Below are 22,927 nucleotides of genomic sequence, written 5' to 3' on the forward strand. Positions count from 1 at the left end.
ATTAGAAATATAAACAATACTGGCATAACTACTATCTCTTTATTTATCAGCATTTTAATTATTTTGTAATTTCTTTTATTTTTGGAAACTCTAAGTCTAATGGGGCGTTGCAAGAACTTGCGATCAATTGCAAGTCTATTTTCGTTCCTGAAAGCAAGCATACATGTATGCCTTGCAATTAATTGCATATTTTCGATCGATTGCTACTCTGCTCCATGAAACAAGGAGTGTAATCTGCTCTGCTAAAGTTAAAAGTGATCAATCAACTGTAAATTTGCAACAGAATATTTACGATTGATTGCAATTAGTTTCTTGCAACATCCCCTAATTCTTATAGATTTGAAACTCCCACATCCCACAAACAAACACAGGTGACTTTCATAATTGGGACTTAACCTCCACCAAACATCAAATAAAATCAATCAAAAAATGACGATAGCCCTCCCGCGAGTGACCCCTCACCTGTATGGGCTTGATCAGGTAGGAGGCCAAAGACGCGGAATGTTGCTGCTTGGGATTCCTGGCCTCCAGGAACTGCATGAGGGCGCTGTTTCCCTTGGCAGGGTCCAGGATCTTCTGGGAGCGGGAGTGGCAAGCACAGAAGGCACTGTAGAGCTTGAAGTGCTCCATGTAGTAGAGGAAAGATCCTCCAAGGGAAAATAAAATCCTCTGCAGGGAGAGCAAAATTGATCGAAATAACTTGATTTGTAAAAAGCAATTAAACTCCATATATTTTTGGCAATACAGAATCTCTAATTCCATTCTCTGGCTAATTTTATAACATAAAATTGTTTGCCTCCACCAATCAACTGTTTTTCTTACAAATGTAGACTATTTTAAATGCATATAAAATCTATGAAAGTAATTTACATTTGCATGTAATTGCAAAATTAGTCTTCAGACTACAGCATTGTATTTATATTCATAAACCGACATTGAATTGAATAATTTTTTCTAAATTGCCACAGCATTACATGTAGCTCAACTACCACTTTTCCACATACATGTAAAATCTTATTAAAACATGTGGGGCATCATGGTCTGGAGGTTATGACTCTTGTCTTTCAATCTGAGGGACGTGGGTTCGATTCTAAGCCATGGCGTTTTTCCTTCAGCAAGAAATTTTCTGACAATGTGCTGCACTCAACCCAAATGAGGTGAATGGGTACCCAGTCGGAAGAAATTCCTTGAATGCTTGAGCATTTAGGTAGCCCAGCTAAAGTAGAGTAATAATAATAGCAGGGCCTGCTGGGAGAACAGTTTATTTAATGATCTAATAATAAGCCTTTGAGGACTATAAATAGCAATTAATAAATTAACATGATATTGGAAAGTTACAGACATTATATCATATTTTACTCTTGAGCGAGTTTTATATTAAACAACAAGTGGAATGCCTCTGGCCGTCTCACCTGCATCACGCGGTTCAATATAGCAGCAGTGCTGACTTTGAATACTACTCTAACTCGCACAAGATGTTCAGTGATACATGGTTACTCTTATGTCCACTTTTTATGAACTAGACCAATAAACTTACAGAGATATGATGGTTATTCACCAAAAAACCCAACATGGCCAAAGTTCATTGACCTTACATGACCTTTGACCTTGATCATGTGACCTAAAACTCAAACAGGATATTCAGTGATACTTGATTACTCTTATGTACAAGTTTCATGAATCAGATCCATAAACTTTCAAAGTTATGATGGTAATTCAACAGATACACCCAATTCGGCCAAAGTTCATTGACCTTTGACCTTGGTCATGTGACCTGAAACGTGCACAGGATGTTCAGTGATACTTGATTACTCTAATGTCCAAGTTTAATGAACTAGACCAATAAACTATCAAAGTTATGATGGTAATTCAACAGATACCCCCGATTCGGCCAAAGTTCATTGACCCTAAATGACCTTTGACCTTAATCATGAGACCTGAAACTTGCACAAAATTTTCAGTGATGCTTGATTACTATTATGTCCAAGTTTCATGAATCAGATCCATAAACTTTCAAAGTTATGATGGGAATTCAACAGATATCCCCAATTCGGCCAAAGTTCATTGACCCTAAATGACCTTTGACCTTGGTCATGTGACGTGAAACTCATGCAGGATGTTCAGTGATACTTGATTAACCTTATGTCCAAGTTTCATGAACTAGGTCCATATATTTTCTAAGTTATGATGACATTTCAAAAACTTAACCACAGGTTAAGATTTCGATGTTGATTCCTCCAACATGGTCTAAGTTCATTGACCCTAAATGACCTTTGACCTTGGTCATGTGACATGAAACTCTAATAGGATGTTCAGTAATACTTGATTAACCTTATGGCCAAGTTTCATGAACTAGGTCCATACACTTTCTAAGTTATGATGTCATTTCAAAAACTTAACCTCAGGTTAAGATTTGATGTTGACGCCGCCGCCGCCGCTGTCGGAAAAGCGGCGCCTATAGTCTCACTTTGCTTCGCAGGTGAGACAAAAATACACATTATTTAAATTGTGTACTGTGTGATGGAAATGAATTTTGAGGTGAAATCAACAGATTTATCCAATGAATAGATTTTAGTTTCATGTTCTTCAAATTGTAACCACTTTAAGGCAAACATATTCATATAATCTAGCAATGAATAGCAATAGTGATATGCACCTTAAGGGATTAACAAAAACTAAAGATAAGCTTTGAGAAATTCAAAGTTGCTGAGAAGAATCATCTGATTGGCGTGTAGATATCAGAAAACGTTCTTCCACAATCTTGAAAATTTACCTTGTTTCGTAGTGCCGGCTACAACAAAGGTCTGACGAAGCTTGCAGCCTCGCAACCAAACGCTTAGCAAAAAAGGTAAATATTCGTGATTGTGGAATAAAGAATGGCATACCTTGAAATCATCTGGATTATCGAGGGTGGAAAAATTTTGTTGCTTTGAGATGGGATCTTCCAGGGATTTCAGGAATGTAGTCTGGAACTTGATAATTTCCTTGATATTACCAAATAGAGCATCAATCTGAAAAACAAGGTGAAACAAGGACTGCACATTAAGATGTCGAATAGTATAGAGTAGTATAGGCAACCCCAACACCCTCTCTGCACAATTCAAAATTCACTTAACACTGCCACCTGTAAGAAGAGCACATATTTTGTTTTGCAAGGACTAAAGTATGCCAGGGTGACATCTGTATGAAGTGATGAGTACTGAACCTGGTGGGTGTTTCATAAAGCTGTTCGTAAGTTAAGAGCGACTTTAAGAACGACTGGTGATCCTTTCTTGTGGTAAATGGTATATACATTGGCGATGGTTAAGCGCGTAAGAAAGGTTCACCAGTCGTTCTTAAAGTCGCTCTTATCTTACGAACAGCTTTGTGAAACCGCCCCCAGTACACATACCTCATCTGCAGATAAGAATGCCTCATTCTGCAAAGGTTCCAAGTACCTGGACACCAGGCAGTTCAGATCCCTGACGTACGCCCTCTCCGTGTCTAGAAGCTCAGTGATGACCTTCCGCAGCTTCTGAGCTGCCTGGAGAACCTCCAGAGGCGGCATGTCGATCAACTGGCTCTCCCGGGCCCCGACCGACCTGGTGAAATTGTTGCGACGGACGCTCTGACGGAACTCGAGGGTGCGGCAGAACTCGGTGACCTGCTCGGCGTTTTTCATCAACTGCTCGATCTGCTTGTTGTCCAGGGGCGGCTTTTCCTTGCCGTTGCTGATGCTGTCGGTGACAGTATCGAAGGATGCCGGTGGGAGAGGTGTGCCGTCTCTGCCAGGAATCGATGGGTTGGTGCTTGATTCCGAAGACTGATCTTCGTCTTCTTGATCTTCATAAGCTAAAAAAGGGAGAAGAAAAAATGTGTTAATAAATCCACATCAATATCCAATGTTGCCGTAGCTGCTAAAGGGTCTGCCACACCTGAGTGCGGTAAAACAAAGGTTAGCGATAAATGGTAAGCTTGATTTCCACGATTAATTGTAAACTGTAGTCAATGCAATCAATTCTAAAAACTGTATAGTTCTACAATGATTGCTTAGCTTTCTGTTATGGTCCACTGGATGTTTCAGCCAGGATATGTTTTTTCTTGCCCACACTGCATCAGATTTTTGTTCAGGTGAAGATTGGTCGACCCAGCCATCTTTAATAGAATCCTCAAAACTGTGTGAAGTTGTGGTCGTCTTCACAAGCAACAGGCAACATCATCAACTGAATACACAATATCATCACACGATTAACTTTTGTAAAATTCCCATCCTGACACAAAACTGACAAAAATGTTGCATAAAATATACAGTGCATTCCAGTATCAACCTTTGATTGTAACTGACACTACACAAATAGGTTCCTCTCTGAATACGGTCAGACTGATATACTTCTGAAAAACAAATGAATTCCTGAACAAACCTGATAGATCTACATGCCTCACCACATTGATTTGGTACCAGAATGAAAGAACGAAAATAGGAGTTGTCTCTGCAGATGTTACGGGCTGGGCACTTTTGGATCAGTGGGTCAATTGATTATTTGTCAACTCTGCAATTTAACAATTAACTCTTTATGTGCAGGGTTAAACTGTATATCTCCACCAAAAAGGTGTAATCTGCATTAAGCTCACAGATATTCAACTCATCTGGCAAGCTAAGGGTTAAAGGCGGGAACAATTGAAAAGGAAGTTTACATTTGGAGGTAATGCTCCACCGGAATGTGAAGGAAACAAAAGAATTCTGAATGGTTTGTTAAAGTGCTTGGGAAAGGTGGGTGCAGTTCAGTGAGGAAAAAGGGGCTTTACAAAAGAAAGTATAAACAGATAGGACAAAAGAAATCAAATAACCACAAAGAACTCACATACTGTGTCTCAATGGTAAATAAGGAAGTGTATGATTTGGCAACCCTCATTAAAAACAATGGGGTGGGGAGGGAGGACGGGATTTGTTTTTATGTTTTATGCATTTAATTTCTTTTAAGTTATTGACATATTTTGGATTTATTTTTATTTCTTATGTTTTATTTGTTGTGTTCTTAAAACTGCAAACATTTGTTGACACATACAGATGGGATTGTTTACATACTTTGCTTTCCTATTGGGAGGTATATGTTTAATTTTTTCCATGTTTTGTTTTCTAAAAGCAAACAATTAATAGCACATGGTGGGTCAATTTGTTTAATTTTTGTTTTTTCTTTTAATACAAACGTTTGCTGACAAACATGTACAAAAGAGCTTGTTTATTTACTTTGCTTCCACTCTTTTGTTCAAACTTTGATGCTGCTTAACACATTAAACACTGGGTAGGGCGCATATTCTTGTTTTCCTTCTTTTTTTTCCATTTTTGGTTCTAATGGCAAACACTTCTTGACACATGGTGGATTACTTTATTTACTTTTTTTTAACTACAAACATTTGCTGACACATACACAGATGGGCTTGTGTATTTACTTTTTTGCTTTCATTCTTTTATTCAAAGTGTTTGATTTTTTTTTCTTCATATTTTGGTTTCTAATGGCAAACACTTCTTGACACATGGTGGTTAATTTGTTTACTTTGCTTATTTTATTTGTTACTTCTTTTTTAAAAATGGGAAACATTACCTGACATAAATTACATACATACAAAACTACAAATGGGCTGCTTCGGTTTCCTTACTGGGGCAGAATCTGTCAGCACCCATTGAAGGGCCCTTTGCATTGTTTTGAAATATTGTCTGTGTTTTTCATCTTTAAAGCAGCAGACTGCAGCACTACATGGTTAAAAACATTTACTCAATTCAGCACAATTCTTTCAATTGTTTATTACATTGTGTCATATGTACAGAAAATGAAGCACCTAGTGACAACAGTGTGAATTTAATAACTGGCTCTTTCTTCATATGCCTGCTACATGTATATTATACAGCATAAATAATGCATGAAATTTACATCAACCATAGCTCCAGATCGCAGATCCAAAACCATTTTTGGTGATTTTGGCCTGCAAGGAGATAAAACAAACAATTACCTTAGATTAAGATCAAAGATTCAGAAGCTCCTCTGTGACTTTGGACTGAGGTCTGGATCCGGTTTCACAAAGACTTGTCACAATAATAAATGCACAATTTCTATGACAAGTTTATCATCAGCCAATCAGATTGAAGGAATTCAGTAGCTTTTAACAGTTACTGTAAATTTGCTATCATAACAAGTAATAGCAATAATATGATTATAAATGTCCCTATGTGCTTCCAAAGGACTTGCATATTATTACCCCAGCTTAAACTTGGCAGCCATATAGCACCCAAGCATTCCTGTCAGGTACCCATTTACCCCACCTTGGTTGAGGGCAGCACAATTTCTTGCTGAAGGAAAATACGCCATGGCTGGGATTTGAACCCACGGAACTCTGTTTCAGAGTCTGGAGACTAATCCACTGGGCCACAAGGGAGCCCTGCAAAGGACATGACACGCACCTGCAGGGGAGGGGACGATGAGGGTGTCGATCATCTCGTCCGTCAGCCGGGTCTGGAGCGGAGGCGGGGGGCACGTCAGCTGATCGATATAGCGGTTGGTGTCCTGCATGGCCTGCGTCTGGGCGAACACCGAGCGGCAGGAACGCACCGTCAGCGTCAGGGAGGTGCTCGTCTGCAGCAGGTTCTCGATGTAAAGCATGTCGAGGTCGCAGACCACCCGGCCGTTGAAGACCAGGATCTCATCCCCGACTTGGAGATCTAAAAACAGAGAGTAAAGAATTCACTTGAACTTTTCCTTTTAAACACTACCTGTACATAATAATGAAATCTAAGCATAACTTTTAGCTGCATACATATCAAATAAACCAGTCCTTGAGACTCTAATGAACTGATCAAAACACACATTTTCTAATACAATAACATGATTTAATCAAGATTATTACAAAAAGAATTATTGACATACCCTGATGATAGGCTAGTCCTCCAGACTCTAATGAACTGATGAAAACACATAGTTGATCTTCTTGTTCTATGTCATCTCCAAGCTCAGCCTCTAGGGATAAACCTAGAAAACAGGTGGTATTGTATATATATCATTATCATAATAATCACACAATATAACCATATTTATAGATGAACAAAAGCTGTGGGAAAGACTAGAAATACAAATTGTGAGCTACTGAAATCATCATCATCAACAACACTGTCATCAACATCGTCATCATCATCATCGACTACACTATCATCAACATCATCATCAACATCATCATCATCATCAACACTATCATCAACATCATCCTCCTCCTCATCATCATCATTATCATCACTATCATCATCCTCATCATCATTACCATCACTATCATCATCATCATCATCATCATCAACATCATCATCATCATCATCAAAATCACCATCATCATCATCATCATCATCATCAAAATCACCATCATCATCATCATCATCATCATCAATATCATCATCATCATCATCAACACTATCATCTCAACATCACCATCATCATCACCATCATCATCACCGTCATCATCATCATCATCAACATCATCATCACCATCATCATCATCATCATCATCACCATCATCATCACTATCATCAACATCACTATCATCATCAACACCATCATCATCATCCTCCTCCTCCTCATCATCATCATCATCATCACCATCATCATCAACATTGTCAACATCATCATCACCATCATCATCATCATCATCATCACCATCATCATCATCATCATCATCACCATCATCATCACTATCATCAACATCACTATCATCATCAACACCATCACCATCATCATCATCATCAACATCGTCAACATCATCATCACCATCATCATCCTCCTCCACCATCATTATCATTACAGCATCATTATACTTATCATCTTCCAATGCATGTACATATGTATTGAAAATAGTAGGTAGTGAGAGCAAATGCAGTGTGCATACACGTATAGCTTTTTGACATTTGACTAGTCCCATCTCACAGCAACATCAAAAGTATTGATCAAATCTAAAACACCAGGGACCACATAGAAGTAAACCTAGATGTAGGTGTTCATACATACCAAACGTTCCGCTCTCGTCAACCTTGTACAGTTCAACCTGGTGGATACTCTTGGTGCAGATCTCAATCTCGTCATATTTCTGGAGGGAAGAAAATCAACCAATCACAGGTGATAATGTCAGAGACCTAGTTCAATGATCTGGTGGGTGTTTCATAAAGCTGTTCATAAGTTAAGAGCGACTTTAAGAACGACCGGTGATCCTTTCTTATGGTAAATGGAATATTCATTGGCGATGGTTTAGTGCGTAAGAAAGGTTCACCGGTCTTTCTTAAAGTCGCTCTTGTCTTAAGAACAGCTTTCTGAAACGGCCCACAGTGCCCCATCTTACAAGGAGTTGCGTTTGATCCAATCACCCACAACTATGGACCGCCAGAAATATCAACATTTAAAAAATGTGAGTTTGTTCAAATAACCTTCCGGATACAAGTATGATGTATACATGTATTCATACATTTCATAATTCTCTTGAAAAGTCATCGTGATTCCCTTTGGATTTTTATGATTTTTTTGTAATGGTTTATAGCCATCTTAATATCGTACGAGTTCCTACCTCATCAGATAGAATGGCCGTTTTATCTGGAATGTTGTAGTTTGCTCCGTACCTCATCGCCACTTTGAATCTCACATAGTAGTTGTGATAGTCCATCTTCCGATTCTATAGAAAGATAGGAAGTTGTGTTGATTTCAATTGCGGTATCCCTACCATGTTTATAAGCAATGCTTCTCCGGGTCTCCATGGTCATCTTTGCAATTTTTATTTTTTTGTTGCTGAGACAACCTTTTATCTTGTTTTGTTGATCTTTTTGATGGTTCAATAAATGAATGAATCAAATTAAAGCTGTTCAACCAACGGTAATCATCACAAACATTGGGAATCATTACGTGTTGTGGATGAGATGAAAACGGCAAAATCACAGTTACAAATTCCAGTTGCCAACTATTTTGAGTGACTTCTGTGATATAATAAATTTTTTTTCTTCCGAATATGAATTCAAAATCAAAGTTTGCTGCCAATTTGAAAAACTAAAACAAATTAATTTCTAAAATGGATTAAAATTTGTTGCTGAATTGAAGAACAGATTACTTCTGAAAATGGATCAAATTTTTTGGACGAATTGAAGAACAAAATACAGATTAATTCTGAAGTGAATTCCTGTTTGATGCCAATTTGAAGAAAAAGAGATTAATTCTGAAAATGAATCAAAGTTTGTTGCCAAATTGAGGATCAAAAATAGATTAATCACAGTAGCTGTTTCTATCTTGAAAAAATGCCTTACCGTACAGCTGCTAATGAGAAGATCATGAACGGTCATTCCCGGTCTGACCGTTACCATGGAGCTCTGGTCATCGGGAAGGAGCACCTTGACCAGGGAGCCCTCGCTGAGCTGGTCAGAGGTGGTCGACTCGTTGTGACTGACCAGTGTGTCCTCATCAAATGACTACAAGGGAGAGAGAGAAACAGACAGACAAAGAGAGAAAGATAAATTTACAGAGATGCTACAAGAATTAATGTACTGTAATTATTATTTTTAAGGGTACATGTATTTCGATTTGTCATGATTGTGTATATGATTCTTTTGATTTGATCAATGAAAAACACGGTATAATTATAAAAAAAACAATAATGAATGCATTAACAGACAAAGACATTATCAGGAATGATAATATGCAATAAAAGAGAAAGGTAAAGAGCGAATCAGCTGTAGCAGAGAGTGGAGGAGATAGAGCAAAAGGAAGAGGATATGATTGGGAGAAAAATGAACAGGAAAGACAGAGAACTTATGAGATGAGATGGGAAGCAAAAGGAAGGGAAGACCAAGAGACGAAACTAGAATTTCAAACCACATATCTATAAAATGCTGAGCTTCATAATATTTTTTCCATATTGGTGGCAAATCTAGTGTATCAATTATTTCTTTAAAATGTATTATGTTTTTCTTTTTTCCTATTCTTTCCCATTTCAGGACTCAAATTTTTTTGACAACTTTTTTTGCAGCAGGATAAAAATGATTTTTATTAAATGAGATGACATTTGGCATCACGTAAAAGTGTTGTCTAAGTTATAGTTAACTTAACCATGGGTTTCAGGATACCACCATAGTCTACAGATAAGGGCGCACATACAGATTTAGAGACAGACAGGTCGAGAGAGAGACAGACAGACAGACAAAGTGAGAGAGAGAAAGATAAAGACGGCAATCAATGCAACAAAGGCAGACAGACAGATTGTAAGTAGTCTACAGGAACAGACCTTTGGTTTTTGTTTTTGCTATGCACATGGTGCATAATGGAAAGTCTCAAGTAGTGAGACTAGATAATGTAGACTATGCACTGTGGTGGCCTCTTATGTGACAAAGGCGGAGAGTTTAGCGTCTAGTCTTCACTCCAGACATTAAAAAATGGTAAAGTGTCAAGTATGAGTCTGTGGTTTGTAGTCTAGAATAGTTAATAAGATGGAGAAAGAAAGGGAGAGAGGGAGAGAGAGAGATGGATGAAAGCTAACCTGTCCAGTATCCTCAAATTCCAACGCCTCTTCTTCATCTTCAAAGTCTGGTTCCACATCCTCGTGCTCCCCAGCGACGGGCGTCGACCTGGTGATGATAAAAAAAGGTGCAAGGGCGATTAGAGATAAATGCCAATTCAGTGGATTTACAATATGGTGGGCCACCAGTCGGTTGCAGCGAGCAGGCCCAAAGTCACAATGCCTCATTGGAAAAAGCTGACATTGAAATAATCTTTGTGGCGCGTGGTGCATGCAGGCATGCGATTATGTTGCACTAGCCGGCATGGCTCAGCCAGCTTGCATATGCCGTCGACCAGGGCCTTGGAGGTTGGAGAGAAATTTACCAGTGCAGAAACGCCGTTATGCAATGCCCTTTAAGGGCATTTCTGTGTCCATGCGCGAAAGTATGGTGTTACAGCAACAACACGACGAACTGTTCCAAAGGACACCTTGCGCATATAATTCTGACTAATGCCTTCAATGATGGGCATTATTAGTAACTATTGCCCTCTGTGTAATACTGTCTTAACTACCAATTACCCTCCATGTAATACTATATTACTATCATTATACAGTACTCACGTTGATGATGTGTCACAGTGTTGACTTGAAGACTTGTCTTTGTGCTTCTTCAGTGTTCCAAACTGCAAAGATGAAAACAGACAATTTAAAATTAAATATGGAAATACTGCTATCCCATACAAATACAACCTAGTAAAATGAGCTCAACCTTATAACATTATTTTCTGTTCACTTTCTGCATTTCAAATATTCCATTATACATGTATGAAGGCACAGACACTTAGTTACAAGTGACATATACAATTCTGACAACTATTATTTGATAGTGACATGGCAGCAATAGGAGGTGTTGTGGCAAATAAAGTGCCCACTTTTTGAGGACCTCAAGGTTTTTTTTTTGTTAGGGTGTGTTTGTGGTGACACAACATTTGCTCCAGCAACATTTTCTCCCAGCATTATTTTGTCTAAGATAGAGGGGTATTTTTTGTTATGTTTAGGGTTAGGTTTATGATAGGGTATAGTGTTAAACCAAGTCGGTCATTATATAGGTGTCTGGACTTTACAGCGGAGTAATTGTTACCGCAGTAAAAGTATGAACTGCTCCTGAAACTAATGGCTACCCTCTTTCTGGCAAATCTGTATCCACCCTTGTACGTATAACAGGTGTAGGAAAAATAAAGGGTGTCTAATTCTGGACTCACGAATGATTTCTGCTTCTTGGACTTTGGTTTGGTGAAGCGTCCCTGGATGCCGGCCGGGTTCCTGGCGCTGACCAGGGCATGGAAAGAGGAGACGGAGAAGAAGCCCAGCCGCCCCAGGTGGGCCTTGGTCTGCTTGCCGACACAGGCCAGGAGGGTCTTGGGGTTGGGAAGCTCGGTGCCTTGGAGGGAGGTGGAGTAACAGCGGAGCCGGTACAGCTCCAGGTGGAGCTTCTCCAGGTTCTGCTCCCACTGAGAGATCTGTAAGAGGAAAAGGGCAAAAATCATTTTAAAAAAATCTTCACTTTTCCCATTCACAAGTAAAATCATACCTGGGGTCCTTTTCATAAAGCTGTTCGTAAGTTAAGATCAACTTTAAGAACGACTGGTGATCCTTTTGTGTGGTAAATGATAAATTCATTGGCGATGGTTTAGCGTGTGAGAAAGGATCACCAATCGTTCTTAAAGTCGCTCTTAACTTACGAACAGCTTTATAAAACGGCCCCCTGCTAGAATAAGATAAAACCTATTGAAAAAATGATCTATTTTTTTACATCCATGTAATATGCATTAATGTTATATTTTCACTGTTTCAAAAATGCATGAAATTCCAAGATTTGCATCATATCATTCCCCATGTGATGAAAGATTACTGGAATTTTTAAGTTTATCACATGCATATTTTTAAAGAAATATCTTGGGGGACAAAAAGTGAGTAAATTATTCAAACAAACTTTTAATTGGGGTGCATGGAATTAGTTAACATCATTTTTTTAAAATCAAATTTCCATTTACTTGTAGGCAAGACCTGTAAAACAAATATATAGAATACCTGGTTAACGATGGCAAGTCTATTTTTGGCATCAGATACCGTCATCAGCTGAAGTTCAGCCATTTTCTTGGTTTTATTCTCCTGCAAAAAAGACAATAATGAAGAATTACAACATCTAATACATTAAATAACCTACTCCATGAATATGTTGGCATGAGAATGATGGTAAGATAGATGAAATAAACGGATGAAAACGAGTCGGATAAGGGGCAGAGCATGATGTGGAAAATGAATAGCGATGAAGTTAGTAGAGAGATGAGAAGGAGAATAACTTTGAGTCCAGTGACGAATACACTCCGTATTCAATGAAGAGCTGCATGCACACAACTGTGAATGTGAACATAAGAACGACCCCCCCCCCCCGTCCAGTCCATTATGAGTGTATCAAGAAAAGATAGATACTTTCTTGTATGTTCTGTAACGATTTTATTAAATTTATCAATCACTTTTGGCTCTCCTAGGTGGAATTCTGGAATAGGAACTTCCCAGAAGATGGGTTCATGTACAGCACTTAAAGCATCAGCTCGTCACGTTCAACTTTATTTGACCAAGAGTTGGACTTGGGTTGATCTACATGCATATTCACACATTCAACTGTTTTCAATGTCACTTGATTTTCTTTATAATACAGGGACCTTCAGAGAGGGAGACCCATCGTAAGAGAGATTTTCTCATCATGGCTTTTATTTCCTCGTTCACCCTCCTTCTACTTCTACATGTGAAAACATCTCTAAAAGGCTTCTTAAAACCAAATAAAGGGACTACAAGGATACTGAGGTCTTAATATACTTCCTGTATAAAAGATTAATGCTTGCAGCCTTCATGCAAGCGCATCACCCACACACAGTATAATTTAGTGGGAACATTCCATACAGTTATATACATGTAGACTGAAGTTTTCTAATAATTTCACTTTCATTATGTCATAATCACCAACAAAAATCTAGGCATCTATGAGGTTATTAACAAAGTGACATGACTGTAGAAGCATGTCTCTAAGACTATCAAAGGGCAAAGTGTCTACCAAAGTTTCTGCCAATGAAGATAAAAATGACTGGGAATTACAAGAATGAAAATAATATTCTTTTTTTTTCAAATCTTTAAACTTTATATATATTTTTGGTTAAATGTATCTCTCTCTTTTTATAAGACACAGATTAGTGTTGTCTGAAACAATTGACTGAAATTTATTTGGTCTTGTTATCATAAAAAGCTCTGAGATCATTTCAGCTCAGGGCAATAGTTTTTACTATTGCCCCTGAAATCATAAAATAGTATTTAACTATACCACACAAACATGTGCATTGTTGTTTATGAATCAATGAGAAAATCTCTTTTTCACATACTTGATCAATTTGGTCTTCCAGCTTTTGGTTTTGAGATTTGAGGAGTCGGAGGGTGTCATCCTTCCCATGCTGCCTTGCAAATGCCGAGGAACAAGCTGTAAGGATGATAGAAGGGTAAATGAAGAAAATTAATTTAAAAAAATAGTAATAATGTCATATTTTACCCAGGGAAGCCACTTCAAATCCAAAAACTGTTCTCCCAGCAGGCCCTGCTTAAACATGATAATGTTATTATTACCCCTGCTTTAGCAAGGCTACCTTGATCGGGAACTCAAGCATTCAATGAATTTCTTCCTACTCATTCACCTCACCTGGGTTGGGTGCAGCACAATGTGTGTAAATTTCTTGCTGAAGGAAAAGAAAGCCATGGCTGGGAATGGAACCCACGTCCCTCAGATTGAAAGATGAGAGTCTTAACCACTAGACCACGACGCCCCCCAAGATCATAGATTACAATAGACACAAAGGTAAACTTGCAGTTAAGTGTCAAATCTTTTCTAAGTCGAACAGATTACTGTGACCATGCAAGCAATAAGATTTGACTTTAGATTGAACATAAATAGCCACTCAACCTGGACATTACGTGTTCTATTTACACAATTTTCTGTTCTCTGCATTTACGTCATTCGCGTCACAAAATATTTTGCGCAACCACAAGAGTGACGCGGCCAATGGAAGTTGTCTTTTTCGAGGAAACAAACTTTATTTAGACATCGACAGAACAAGGTGCTTACTCTATTACCATGGCAATGAGTTATCAATGCTTAGTTTGTCTCAGACTGTGGTTTCCATGATTCTCCATGAACGACCCTCTTCTTTATCTCTTTGACCTCGCTCGCGCAGCACAGGCGCTTCTCCATTCCCGCCCGCTTCTCCATCTTCGGCAATAAAACAAGCAGGAAACATCGTCTAGGAATAGTTCGGCCCTTAAGACCTAGGCTTTACGTTGATACTGTTGCGCTAATTGCGCATGACATATGACTAAGTGTATAGTGACTTGGTTAGCCCTGCAGAATAGTCTCAATACCAATCACAGTTTATTCAAAATATCACGTTTTGATTCTCTGTTTGGAGGAATATATGCAAATCTAACAAGCACTTGTTTGTAGTAAGGTAAGTGTTTAAATGAAAACGAGGCAAGGTCAGAAGGATGCAAATGTGTTTTGAAATTAACGAGTAACAAAAGCCTGATTTTGATCTGAAAAGGGAAGCATAATGCACCCTATGACATGTCTTCAATTTAATTCAGCTCGAAATAATTCATGGTATACTATCATTTTCACATCTATAGACGATGCAACAGTCAGGGTAGTGTGCTATAAAGATTGAAAGTTATGTAAAGGGTATTCACAAAATGGATTAGCCTATAAGTTTTACTCCTTTTATATTTTATAGTGCTTTAATTGTATGGATTTAATCTGAAGTCCAAAATGCTCCTGATAACATATGGTCATTTTCAAACGTGAGTGACACGACAATCGGAGAGGTTTAAGGGCTCATATCTTCAAACTTAAAGGTTATGAATCAATCATGACTACTATATTATTTACAATGTAGGACTGGCATGGGCCACTACGAGTTTGATTTGAATTCAACAATTCGTTTAGTAGATATGATTAAAAAACGGTGCGTGAGTGACACGACAAATTTTGGACATGGGTTTCTGACCACTAACACATATGGTTGGATTCGTGCCCAAGTAGTTGTCATGGAGTACTGTGAGTACCAGTAAATGGACATAAATAGTGTACCTATCTAACACATATAGTCAAAATCAATCAAACCTTCTCTATGGAAAATGGTACCCTCCTATATACCGTGAGTGACACGACATCCAAAACGTGAGTGACACGACAAGTGCAAAAATACAACATTTATCTCAACATTGAAAGTATTTTTTGCATGATGTAGAAGAGTAAAATACCATTAACCAAAAAACGTGCTTAATTACATAATAACTGCTTTCTTTTAAGTTCATAATATGTCATCCTGATGTTTTATTCTTGGTTTATGGTCATATTTGCCCATCAACTCACATTCCCTATACCATACCACATTGTCACACTAGGGCTTCTACCACTCTCCTCTTTAGAGGAGGAGGGGGCACTTGAAGGAGGTGTTATGAGGTCTTGGCATTGACAATTTGACATCAACTCAAACATTCTTTTGGTCGCCTGATATCATTCAAAACTTTAACTCTTTCTCCCTATCTGTAAATGAAAGTTTACAGGTTTATACAATTCAGCATCCACAACGGATGGAATAATTTTTCCTTGTAAGAAAGGTATTCTCAATAGTCACTCACATCATCTGGCATGGTCTGGTAGCCTATGATGTCATGTATGACTCCCTTTTCTTGAAATATTGGATTACAATAATATTTTTATAGGCATTGTCCAAATAGGACATGGCAGTTTAAATGTCTTTTTTGGTACCAAACCACAATCACGTTGCTGCACACTTCAGATGGACTATCAGCAAATCGCCTTGAGAAAATTGGAAATTCAACTCAACAAGCATAGGTTTTCTCCTGAACACTGCTTGTATGTGGACCCTCCCAAGGCAGTACATGTAGGCACTGTACCAAATTTGTAAGCGCCTTTTCATGGCTAATTGATCATATACCATACCACGGGAATCCAGGGAAAGCCACAAGGTGAAAGACGCAGTCAGTACCTGATTCTTGCAGTCTGCTACTATTACATAACAACTACATGTACAAGTCATTAGCCTTTCCTTTTCTAAGCCCTTGGATGTCACACTAAAATCCAATTCAACATCCCAACCAGGCTCCCTTTACACCTCAATAGCTTTTTCCCCTCGAGGTCCAGCTCTGTTCTTATCAGGGTACCCCCCCCAAAAAAAAAAAAATTGATCTACTGGTACATGGCAACCCATCCAAAGTTGCTCAAATCAAAATGCGGTCTCGGTTGGGACTTGTTGGGACCTACATGAACATGCATCATTTTGTTGTAATGAATATGTGTAAATGCAAATCTGCTCTAAACACACATCGGCCAACTTACGGTAGTTTGCTGTTCAGACCCTACATGTAGTTAATCACTTCTTGGCATGTAGCTGCTTCAAGCAATATCCAAAATGTTCTATCAAATCTCAGTACATTCTCACCTGAAATGTTTGTTTTCTTGCAAATTTGTTTATTTCATGTCCTGGAATACAAGCTTTATGGCAAATGAAAAGGTTGATTTAATCAATCAGAAGGAAAAGAAAAATATTTTCTTTTCCGAATTTGAAAAAAAATGTTTGGTGTTCATGGTGATCTCTTATATCTCATGTACACTACTTTACCACTAAAATTTCTGCAAATTTCAAAAAAAGGATCTGACTTTTCTAGCTGAGTATAACAAAGAAATAACATTACTCAAAAGAAAGGTGAACTTTCTGCTTATTTCTGTAAATGGAGACAGAGAATGTTCGAGTAATACCTACATGTAGGTATGACTTTCACCATCACCAACCCTTTATGCATTGTAAATATGTCCATTGCTTAAAGTACATGTATAGTGGTTTTTCTCTTGATACATTCATAATTTTGTGTTGATTATGTTGTTATATTCTTAATCACAGTACATTCACCAAAATATGAATTAGGATCCGAGTCTTCACACCAATGGAAAATTGTCAGGATTTTTTAAACCAAGGCAACCATGGAGAGAGAAAATAGATGAACTCAATATCAAATTCAATATTTCCATAAAAAGGAGTAAAATTAGGAAGATGGAGGAAATTATTAGCCTAAAATAGGCCTAAATGATGTCAGGAACAACATTTTGACTGTATCCCTGGTAAAACGCTTCAAAAATTACTGGATGTCCTTTTTTATACACAATATAATACCGTGAGTGACACGACATTTCGTGAGTGACACGACATTGTGAGTGACACGACACAACTTTGTCAGTTAATTTTAGCTTTACCTTAACACATTGGACCAAGTTACTTTATATACAATAAGGTACAGATAAACTGTATTTGCTCCAGTACTGGGATAAATTAATTTTCAGAATACAAAGCTCTAGAAAACTTTTTGCATTTAAAACGTGAGTGACACGACAACCAGTTTTGAAAACTTTGAAACCCAATTTTTTTCAGAAAAACACTTCACATAATTTTTTTTTGCTTTTTAGGAGTTAGATACAATACACAGCTTGTATCTTGCCAACAAATGTGCTTCTAATACAAATTTTATATTGTGATAGGCAATATGTGAATTTTAATGCAAAAATCAACATTTTGTAACATTTAATTTCCCTTGCATAAAATTCACTGTATCTCAAGACATAATTAATAATTTTATGTAAATGAAATGGAAAAATATACTTTAAGATGTCTAGTTTCAAAAAACATTGAAGCCTAATGATTTCTAGCAAGTTTTAATTTTCACCCCCATGTCCACTTTTGTTTGAAAATGACCATATGCACATTTTGTAAGGATCACAGATCAATGTTGCAAAATAAAAGTTTCACTGCAAAGACTACAGAGTCTCAGGGGACCTAGAACATATTGGAACTTTGTAATAAGAGTTAAAAATATCTAATCCAATTTGATTTGGGTGTAAATGACCCCTGGGGATGTCCAAGGATTGTGATGATGAGTGGTCAGTCAAGGGAACCCTGTTCACACTGAGCATTAAACCATTGGTCATTTTGTATTACGAACTTTTGTTATGCTATTTCAAGAAGAACCAGATCGCAAATAAAACAGAGGTCTGAACGTGTCCATCAATTGTACAAGTGAGTGAAGTGGGTTCTTTCACACTGGAATGCACATTGCCCATAACCCAGTTGCCCACATCTAAACTTCTATAAATGGACTATCAAATGAATCCAAATATGTATATTAAATGTTCCTTTCATGGTGTGAACAATTTGATTGTGCTTTCCATTGATTGGAGGAAATAGAGATTTGATTTGATTTTATGGATACACACAGAGGTACATGTTTATCTCTCTGACATTTGTGCGTTTAAAGGTCAAGTCCACCTCAGAAAAATGTTCATTTGAATCAACAGAGAAAAATCAGACAAGCACAATGCTGAAAATTTCATCAAAATCGGATGTAAAATAAGAAAGTTATGACATATCAAAGTTTCGCTTATTTTTAACAAAATAGTTATATGAACGAGCCAGTTACATCCAAATGAGAGAGTCGATGATGTCACTCACTATTTCTTTTGTTTTTTTATTGTTTGAATAATACAATATTTCAATTTTTACGAATTTGATGATTAGGACACCCATGCCTGAAGCACAAAATGTTAAAATAATGGAATTCCACGTGTTCAGGGAGGAATGAAAAGTTCTTCATTTCACATGACAATGACGAGAAAATAAAAATATTTCATATTTCATGTAATAAAATACAAAAGAAATAGTGAGTGATGTCATCAGTTCCCTCATTTGCATACCGACCGAGATGTGCATATAACTGTTTTGTGAAATGAAGCGAAATTTTAAAATGTCATAACTTTCTTATTTTACATCCGATTTTGATGAAATTTTCAGTGTTATGCTTTTTGAATTTTTCTCTTTTTATTCAAATCAAGTTTTTGTTGGGGTGGACTTGTCCTTTAATACTTTTGATGCCCATTTCAAAAGCAGATGCATCACTTGTTGGATTGATGCTACATATGTACATATACATACACTTGGGTGTAAACGATCAAATTGGCAATGCAAAGACCTCTTCCATGTAACCATCTCTCTATGCAAATTAGCAAATTCTTATCTTCAAAAAATGAACTTTTGTCAAAATAACTTTCTTTTCAAAAACATACAAAATTTTCATCAAACTAAAATGCAGCAATGGAAGAAAACTAGGTGTATTGCCAATTTGAAGAAGCCAAAACTGATCATAAGGATCCAATAATTCCCTGTCACCGACGGGTGAATGTCAAATGAACCAAGCCCCCCAGTACCAGGTATCTATCAGTAGGTAGCGAAGAAGGAAATTGGACCCGCAGACGAATCAATAACAGGGGAGGAATCTTAATTTGAAACAAATTGCAGTTTCCCTGTTTCTTATTTAGACACTATGACAGATCCTCAAAATATGAAACATATATGGTGTGCAGGAGAAATTTTAAAAAATCTGGGCGGTCTATATTTAATTTTAAGACATAAATATTATCAATAACCAGTCACTTACTTTTCATATACATGAATTTTCATGGTACACATTTCCTTTCTGAAGATTTGAAAATTCGGGGCATGTTTTCATAATATTTGCTGAAAATGTAAACTTTTACTAGTTTGCATCATTTAGTAATTGTAAATTGATTCACTTGTGTTTTTAAAATTCCATTGTTAATTGTAGGTCATATAGAAGACGAAGCAATGATCATAAAGTGAATAAAGTGACCAACTTCCTCGAGCTTTCCTGCAAGCTTTCATTATGTGGATATCCTATCTTGGGAAGGAAATCATAGAAGGGGGGGGGGCGCAGAAAAAAAAACAATAATAACAAGAAGAAAATAAGGAAACACAGAAGAGAAAAAAAAGCTTGAGGCAAGGAAGAAGACTGCAAACAAAAATACTATGTTAATAAAAAAGAATATCAATTAATAAAGTAGAAAGACAGAGATAGAGGGGGGGGGGAATCCTGATCAATGACTCCCTCCCATGACCCCCCCCCCCTCCTTAAATCTGTCACAAACCCCATCAATTAATTTTTCTTGAACTATTTCATTTTTTTTGGGGGGGAGGGGGGATGCAAGGTGCACAGACTTAATTGTTACTTCCAGGCGGGCATGGATGATGAAATAATCTTTAAAAATTGGGACCACCGATAAAATCCTTTTGATATAATCCCTTGATATAATCCATTCTCATCCCCAGGTTATCCGCCAGTGACCTGTTTTCGACCAAAGCAAGCCGTTCCAATTAAGCCAATTTCCATGATTTTTCCCTATCCTCTCTGTTCAGATTAGTTCCTAACTTTGAATCTGCATGTTACAGCATAGAATGAGTTGGAAGACATTTTGTGAGATTGTAGTTTATTGATATGCAATATAGGCTTTTTAAAAAATTGAAATCATCATGTTTTATATACATGTAATTGGCCCAATACATGTATTTGCTATGGCAAAATTATGCAAGCCTCTAGCTCTCTCAAAAGATACTCCGAAGATTAAGTTTGTGATTGCATTTTTCATTCGATACACGTATATTGTCAGGATAGGCATGAGGATTAGGGTTGGTTTATAGTGTAATCAGTTAAACTTTATGTTAGAATATAATTATTTGTCATCTATTTTGCTTTCCTCTGCCTACTTTCTCGTTTAACTAGTGTGCTCCTATGTAAATTACAATAATTTTCTTTCATTGATAACTCTTGTACATTCATGTATTGTCACCATAATTTGTTTGTAAATTGGTATATTCTCCTGCCATTTTCAATATTTTTGTAATTGATATTCAACCAATTCTTCACAGAAAAAGCAGCTCATCACTATCATTACAAAAATATTCCATAGCACCACATTTTTAACCACGAATAAATAAATCTAAAAAAAAAAAAACAATCCAGAGTATAAATCACATGGAATTAAATTGTCAAATTATACAATTACTGTATTTGACTGTCAGCATAAAACTGTAGAAGTATGAAGTCTATGTACATGTACTGTATGTTCACAAAATATCAAGTTATCATAATTTCCTTTTCTTCACTTAACATTAAAGTTGAGTTAAAGCCTGGTATACATGTAAATTAGTGGATTAAATTCCTCTAAACACTCAGTTCAGGTTAAATGTATGTCCATCTTTGGCTAAAATGGCACCATATTTTCCTGACATAGCACCGTTGGAGACACCGGTCATGGAGTCTCAAAACCGTAACATCCTATAGGGATCAGTATGGCACACTGGTGTCCGCATACACAAAGCCTGGAAACCCTTCATTGATTACGAGACGGCTAATTGATTTTCCTCTCTCTAATGCAAGCTTAATTCTTTTCTTCACGCCAGGTGTCTTGCAACGGTCTGTCACGTTGCATTAGAACCAGGGATTGGGGAGTGGGCCACTTTTGAAACGCTAATGCATGTCACATACATGCATGGATACATCATTAAGATTACACGACTCTTCCAATAAAGTGATTATAATGTGTTATACAACTAGGACTGAGGGAAGGGGAGGGGTGGGGGGGGGGGTTAAGCAGAAGGATTTGGGGAAGAGAGCAAGAAAGACAATGGAACTTTTTCTACATTGTTTGAGAAGAATAATAACAACTCTTTTTAAACAGGCTTTGTATACAAATAGTTTACCCCATTCCTCCTCGGCATAAGATTATAGACAATGCAATTAAAAATCAGATGCATTCAAGTAAATTCAAAGCTTTAAATCAACCCCATCACTATCCTGTGTTTTCAAACAGAAATTATTCCATCACTTCATGAAACAAAGATAATCATTACACATTCAGAAAAAAAATAATCAAACAAACAAAAAACAGGTGCACATATCCCTTCTAAAACAAGGCATTCACAACAGTTTGAATATCGATATCATGTGGCAATTACAAACTTCCTTTCAAACTTAAATTGCTGTCAGTTATAAACAATCTCTGTTAAAAAGACAAAGGAAAAGTGTGGGGGGGGTGGCACGAAACAAATTTCAAATTAAATACAAGGGAGTGAAGATAAGATAAGACATTCTGAAAATCTGGGCCCCAACTGACGAAGAGTTGCAATTGATCCAATCAATCACAACTATGGAAAGCCAACAAAGTCACCATATAGAATGTATGTTTGTTTTAAACGAATTCTAGGTATGAATGTATCCATAAATTAATTGATTTCTTGACAATTTGGTGTGTTCTCTTCGTTTAAAAAGGACATTTTGCAAATTTTCCGTAGAGAAAATTATGGCACTAATGGATTTCCATAGAGTTACTATCGATTGGATCAATCGTAACTCTCTATAGGGACAGCCAGCAAGGTCAACATCTGTTATGTTTGTATGTTTGTTAAAATTTTTTCTA

The 22,927-nt window shown here is 37.2% G+C and overlaps 1 protein-coding gene across 4 annotated transcripts in view; it reads right to left on the reverse strand.

The window, feature by feature from the left end:
• Window positions 1-22,927, reverse strand: part of LOC121414227 (protein still life, isoforms C/SIF type 2-like) — a 99,645-nt gene that overhangs the window by 12,728 nt on the left and 63,990 nt on the right. For all 4 annotated transcript variants that reach the window (XM_041607337.1, XM_041607334.1, XM_041607335.1 and 1 more), the window contains 13 exons: window positions 13,923-14,017; window positions 12,577-12,657; window positions 11,748-12,005; window positions 11,107-11,168; window positions 10,525-10,612; window positions 9,299-9,460; window positions 8,572-8,676; window positions 8,022-8,100; window positions 6,900-7,001; window positions 6,437-6,694; window positions 3,392-3,831; window positions 2,886-3,011; window positions 463-669 (listed from right to left, as the gene is read on the reverse strand). In XM_041607337.1, the coding sequence (XP_041463271.1) occupies window positions 463-669; window positions 2,886-3,011; window positions 3,392-3,831; window positions 6,437-6,694; window positions 6,900-7,001; window positions 8,022-8,100; window positions 8,572-8,676; window positions 9,299-9,460; window positions 10,525-10,612; window positions 11,107-11,168; window positions 11,748-12,005; window positions 12,577-12,657; window positions 13,923-14,017 (2,063 nt within the window). The remainder of the gene's footprint in view (window positions 1-462; window positions 670-2,885; window positions 3,012-3,391; window positions 3,832-6,436; window positions 6,695-6,899; window positions 7,002-8,021; window positions 8,101-8,571; window positions 8,677-9,298; window positions 9,461-10,524; window positions 10,613-11,106; window positions 11,169-11,747; window positions 12,006-12,576; window positions 12,658-13,922; window positions 14,018-22,927) is intronic.

This window comes from Lytechinus variegatus, chromosome 4 (genome assembly GCF_018143015.1).
Source record: "Lytechinus variegatus isolate NC3 chromosome 4, Lvar_3.0, whole genome shotgun sequence".
Classification (NCBI taxonomy): domain Eukaryota; kingdom Metazoa; phylum Echinodermata; class Echinoidea; order Temnopleuroida; family Toxopneustidae; genus Lytechinus; species Lytechinus variegatus.